This window comes from Halyomorpha halys, unplaced genomic scaffold (genome assembly GCF_000696795.3).
Source record: "Halyomorpha halys isolate HHAL.00 unplaced genomic scaffold, Hhal_1.1 Scaffold733.1, whole genome shotgun sequence".
Taxonomy (NCBI): Eukaryota; Metazoa; Arthropoda; class Insecta; order Hemiptera; family Pentatomidae; genus Halyomorpha; species Halyomorpha halys.
In genome coordinates this window covers 30,587-36,102 of record NW_027108463.1, presented here as the reverse complement: position 1 = coordinate 36,102, position 5,516 = coordinate 30,587, and the positions used below count along the sequence as shown (strand labels likewise).

The 5,516-nt window shown below is 26.6% G+C and overlaps 1 protein-coding gene across 2 annotated transcripts in view; it reads right to left on the bottom strand.

Annotated features, from left to right (window-relative positions):
* The window catches only part of nAChRalpha6 (nicotinic acetylcholine receptor alpha6), a gene marked incomplete at its 5' end in the record, with an annotated part of 58,504 nt that overhangs the window by 27,880 nt on the left and 25,108 nt on the right, over window positions 1-5,516 (bottom strand). For both annotated transcript variants that reach the window (XM_014428659.1, XM_014428657.1), the window contains 2 exon segments: window positions 381-456; window positions 3,848-4,028. In XM_014428659.1, the coding sequence (XP_014284145.1) occupies window positions 381-456; window positions 3,848-4,028 (257 nt within the window).

Sequence of the window (5,516 nt, the reverse complement as noted above, 5' to 3'; positions counted from 1 at the left end):
ATATGGAATATTATATAAGTTATCTTTAACTGAAGTGAAACTAAAAATAATAGGAGAGAGAGGAGTGTGAAATGAAACTCTCTAAGACTCATCTATTTGCGGAGCCTGTCCGTCTATATATATACAATCGGTCAGCTGTTCTCCTCGATCAGCTGATATGGACCTGTCAGCTGACAGTCTGTAACTTATGTATATATATTATTGAGAGTCATATAAGTAATTTATGCTAAAATATGATATTTATAAGTTATAAATCAAGTTGAATTATTGTTAAATAAATCTATTCAACTAAATCATTCACAGTGGAATAATTACATGTAAAACTCAATAAAGGTGTTGAGAGGTCGGAAATAATCTCATTTAAATGATATTTTACTCACCTACTAGATACCATTCTCCATTTGTAATAAAATCTGACAAATCTCCACCTTCTTCAGATTTAAGTACCAAATCTAACTGTTTAAAAACAAATAAAAGTCATTAAGTTTCAAAAAATATTGGTTATTCATAATATCTAAAACATTCAAAACTTACTAAACATGCATAAAATATTTTTTTTTTTTTACCCCCTAAAGCAACAACTTTGAATAAGGTAAAGGTGTTAGGAAAATTTGAGAATGAATAAATTTAAATTTAAACTCAGACATATAATATATTAAATATATTAGAAAGTAAAGAAATTTAACTGATTTGAGAGTCCAATATACAAACAAAAATATTGATTTGTAACATTACTTTTTCAATGTTTAGTGCTTTAATACAAAAAATGTATGATCAAACGCATTACATATTCTGATGATGTTTCAATAACTGGATTCACGATTTGCATTTATAAGCACTTTTGGAATATGAAGATGCAGTTTTAAACGAGCTGAAAAATACAATTTTGACCAAACATAAAAAAATAAATAAAATTAAGGATAAAAATGGTAACAAATGCTAATTATCACTGAGGAAAATCTTCAAATGAGATGTATCCAGAAATATCAGGGTATAGAAGACAGTCCTTTGTCCAACAATGTGCAATGGTGAGACATGGGTCCTCAACTTGCTAGGAAGGTTATTAAATAAGTGGGAGAGAAGGATTCAAAGAGAAAATGTATGGCCTAACAAAAGGAGGAAATCAATTCCACATAAAAACTGATCATGAACTTAGGGACCTGTATAGGGACAACCAGGCATAGTTTCTAGTATTGAAAAATATATGGCTGCCTCATGTACATCACATAAATCAAGAAAGACTCCTAAAAGAGATATTGGATGGATGGACCTCTGATTTAGTCAGGTCTCTCCTTCAGTCTTTAGAGAATGTCAAAGCTGATTATTATAGTGTTGGTAAAACTAATTAATTAGTTAACAAGAACCCAAATAATAGAGGAACATTAGTGTGGTGGTAACAAAACTAACTTTTAAACAGAAACAATATTCAGAATCACTTAAATAGTTATCAAATAGGCCAAATTATGATTTTTTTTATTATAAAACTTAGGATAGTAGATATAATGCTTGGGAACTAAGTCATTAAAGGACAACTTTCAATTAAGTTTACATCGAATTCTTTCTTAACTGCAGTAACAAAAATAGCTAATGTAATTCTTAAATTACCTTGAATTTTAATGAGTTTTAGCTATCTGTTTATTTATGGAATATTTATTTAATGGAAAAAATCGTATATTGAGTCGGGGTACTAAATCAAAAGTGAATAGAATTTTCTTATTTGAATTTGCTTACTAAGCACCGAATACGAATATAATAATCACGAAAATTAGAATGAAGTCGAGAAAGAAGGAAGTAAGGATATTCAAAGTTGTTGCCAAGGAAGTTATGGCTCCATGCAAAATAGTATCCATTACCAGTTCTCTGTAATTGTAGAAAATATCCAAAAAAATTTTGGGTATTTTCCACAACACAATTATACCTCTAACATTGTACTGAAAAGTTCTTTCTTATTGTTCCCTGAAATTGGTAAATAATAATTTTTTCTCAATTGAAAATATAGGGACTTTTTGGTGAGCTAGCTGGCAAGCTATTTGTAATTTCTGTCCCTCTACACTTTATTATTAATGATTTACAAAGTTTATTATTGTTTGTAAGGTTTAACATTCTGTATTATTCTAACTAGGACTGAAAGTACAGGATTCATATTCATTGTTATAATTTTAGGTTTTGCCTATTTACTATTTCAAAATCCCCATTTTAATATTTTTATCAGTATTAACTTTTAATGTTTTAGATTAATTATTTTATATTTTCTTGTTTGAGAGTGGTTTAGTTTATTCTTAAATAAAATAAATTTAATCCTTTTTTTCTCTCAACTTTATTCTTTACATCTTTTCCAACGTTTCGACCCTCAGGTCATTCTCAAGGATACCTTCATATTGATGCCATTTTCTTTTTTCAAATCTTAAAAATGCAGGCTAATTGTCTTTGTCCCATATAACCTTTTCTAAATAACTTTTTCCTAGATTTAAACCTTTTCTTCCTTTCTTCATTCACATTTGGAACTTAAAATAGAACCTACCTTCAGGTACCTGAACAGGTATCTAGGAAAAAGTTATTTAGAAAAGGTTATATGGGACAAAGACAATTAGCCTGCATTTTTAAGATTTGAAAAAAGAAAATGACATCAATATGAAGGAATCCTTGAGAATGACCTGAGAGTCGAAATGTTGGAAAAGGTGTAAAGAATAAAGTTGAGAGAAAAAAAAGGATCAAATTTGTTTTATTTTAATGTTTTTGTTCAAGTTAATAAGTGTTCCAAGTAAATTGTTTGAAATAAAGATATTTTAAATAATCCATATTATTATTGGAATTTGGAATGATGATATTCTAGCTCTGTTATATACTACCATCATAGCCTAAGATTGTTCCCTATTTTATTTAATAAATGCATTTCTTTTTTATCTTCAACAGATTCTTGATATTTTTGTTTATCCTTGCAATTCATGCTAAAAATTGCAATGATTTTAAATATTAATTCATTAATATTAAATTAATCTATATAAGCCAATGAAGCTGTTGATTGTCATGTATATAAAAGCAATATTTGATAAAATGAAATAAAAAACAATGGCAGTTTTATACTTCTGGCCTATGAGGGTCAACATTTACTTTTTAGCATATCTAGAGAATAAATCTCAACTTTCTATCCTATTATATAAGTAACCTGTTGAAAACCTGTACTTCCTATTCTAATTAGAGTATATTTTTAAACAAAGTTAAGTAATAAATATAAATATTCTAACTAAATATATTTATTGTAAAAAGATCATTAATATTTAATCCAATAATTGGGCCTAACCACAATCAGTCTTGATTATTAGACATTAAATTTTCTAAGCTTAATTTATATGGCTAAATAGGATATAACTTTTAAACTACAATATAAAAGTAAATAAGTACTAAACATATATTAAATCTGCAGACGTATGAATCGCTATGTCATAAAAATTACTTTTTCTTGATTTAATCACCAAAATATTTTTTTTAAATTATATATGTTTGTATATGTTATTTATAGTTAATCGATTATTTCAGAATATTTTTTTGGTAAATTCAATACATAGTTAATAGTGAATATTGGCTTTCACAAATTTATAACAAACAGCTAGCCAGCTATTAGGAAAATTCACATCATAATAAGAATTTATATATATAAATTTTCTTTTATGATAAAAATTTGAATGTGAAATATGTTAAAAGTATTGACTAAAAAAAAGGAAATGGTCCAAAAAGAAAACTTTTCAGAGGCAATCTAGCTCTAAATCAAGAATTGATTCATTTATTTAAAAACATCATAATAAAATGATGTTTCCATGAATCTTTATTGATTAAATGTAATCAATACCTGATTTCCATCGTAGGTCCAACTACCGAATTTCATCTCACAATGTTGATCATCAAATGGGAACCATGTAATGTCTATCTTGCATGTGCTCTTGAATATTCCGGGAGGCACGTACAGGCAGCTACCGTTATGTCTGACCACCACGTTAGTATGGTATGTACCATCAAAACCTTCGTCTGCACTATTAGAAGAATCAAGTTTTTGAAAAACAAGTGAGCTCCAATCAAAAGCCATTTCTAATATCCTATCATTACACAGACCGATTCTCAGCTCATGTATGGATATAAATTTCATTAAATAGTTATTCTCAACAATTAAAATAAATCACTAGGCTTAATATTTTCAGAGGTAGTCATAAAGTATGAAAATTAGTTTTTTTTAAATTATTTACTTATTTATTTACAATTATGTTTTTAGTTTTTTTTTTAGTAGAGTTGCATTTTTCTATTGACTGGAGTCATTAAACAAAGTAGCTGATCATTTCCAGTGTTTCATAGTATATTGTATGTACTTTTTCACTTGCATACAACATGTGAAAGTATAATTATTATTGTTTAAGCTGTGAGAAAACATCTGAAAATATAATATACGGTTTACATATTAATATATTAAAAATTTGATTGATGTGTATCAACATTATGATCATTGTAGTTAAAATATAATCATAATAACACATAATTATGCATGTAAGTTTAACATCAATATTTAGATATTTGAAACTTTTAATAATTTAATAATTTAAATTTAAATTTCAGGGTTTTATATCAAAATTGTATTTACTTTTGTAGTTTTTTAAAATGAATTTATTAGTTAATCAATTCCTTCTGATTCATAAGCTGAGAATCAATAAATTGTAAATGGGGACTTATTAGCTTATGTTTCTGATTTAGGCTGCTGGTAGAACTCTTGTTTTTCAATGAAATAAATTTGTTTTGTTTTTAAAAGTATTTAAATTATTTTTTGTACTTGGGCGAAGGTTATGTAAAAGTACCATATCTTTGAAAGAGCTAACACTTTCTCTTTTCCACAGAATGTCTAGACATAAATATTTAGCTACTTCAATCTCAATTTATTTTTTCAAATTAAATAAGTGTAAACAATGATATGAAATAAATTCAACAAATATTTACCTCTTAATTTGTTACTACAAACTACCTTGTAAAAGACACATATGTATCTCATTAAATATTGTAAGAATTCCTAATTTAAAAGTGGAATAGAGCAATTAGCATCTTTCAAAGTACACAACATTCTTGTTGTGTAAGCTGAGATGGGCTACAGTAACGGTATACTGCCTATCCACTGCCACCTTTGATAAAATTATTACATTAAATTAATATCAAGTATCCAAACAATGGTTTAGAATGCCTCTAAAAGATATATTTTGATATAAAAATTTATTTATCGGAAGTATCATATAACACCAATCAAATAATTCAATTTTAATTAACAACATTAACACTTAGTAAAAATAAAAAAAACCATCAAGGTGCTAATCAAAATTTTGTAATATTTGTGTTTTTTTGTAAATATATTAATAATCAAAAGAACAATAATTATTTCATCTGCAGATTATATCTGCTTCTACCAAAATAGAGATGAAAATTTGGAGGATATATTGAATATAGAAATATCAAATCATATATAAACTATGGGAAATCATATTTTA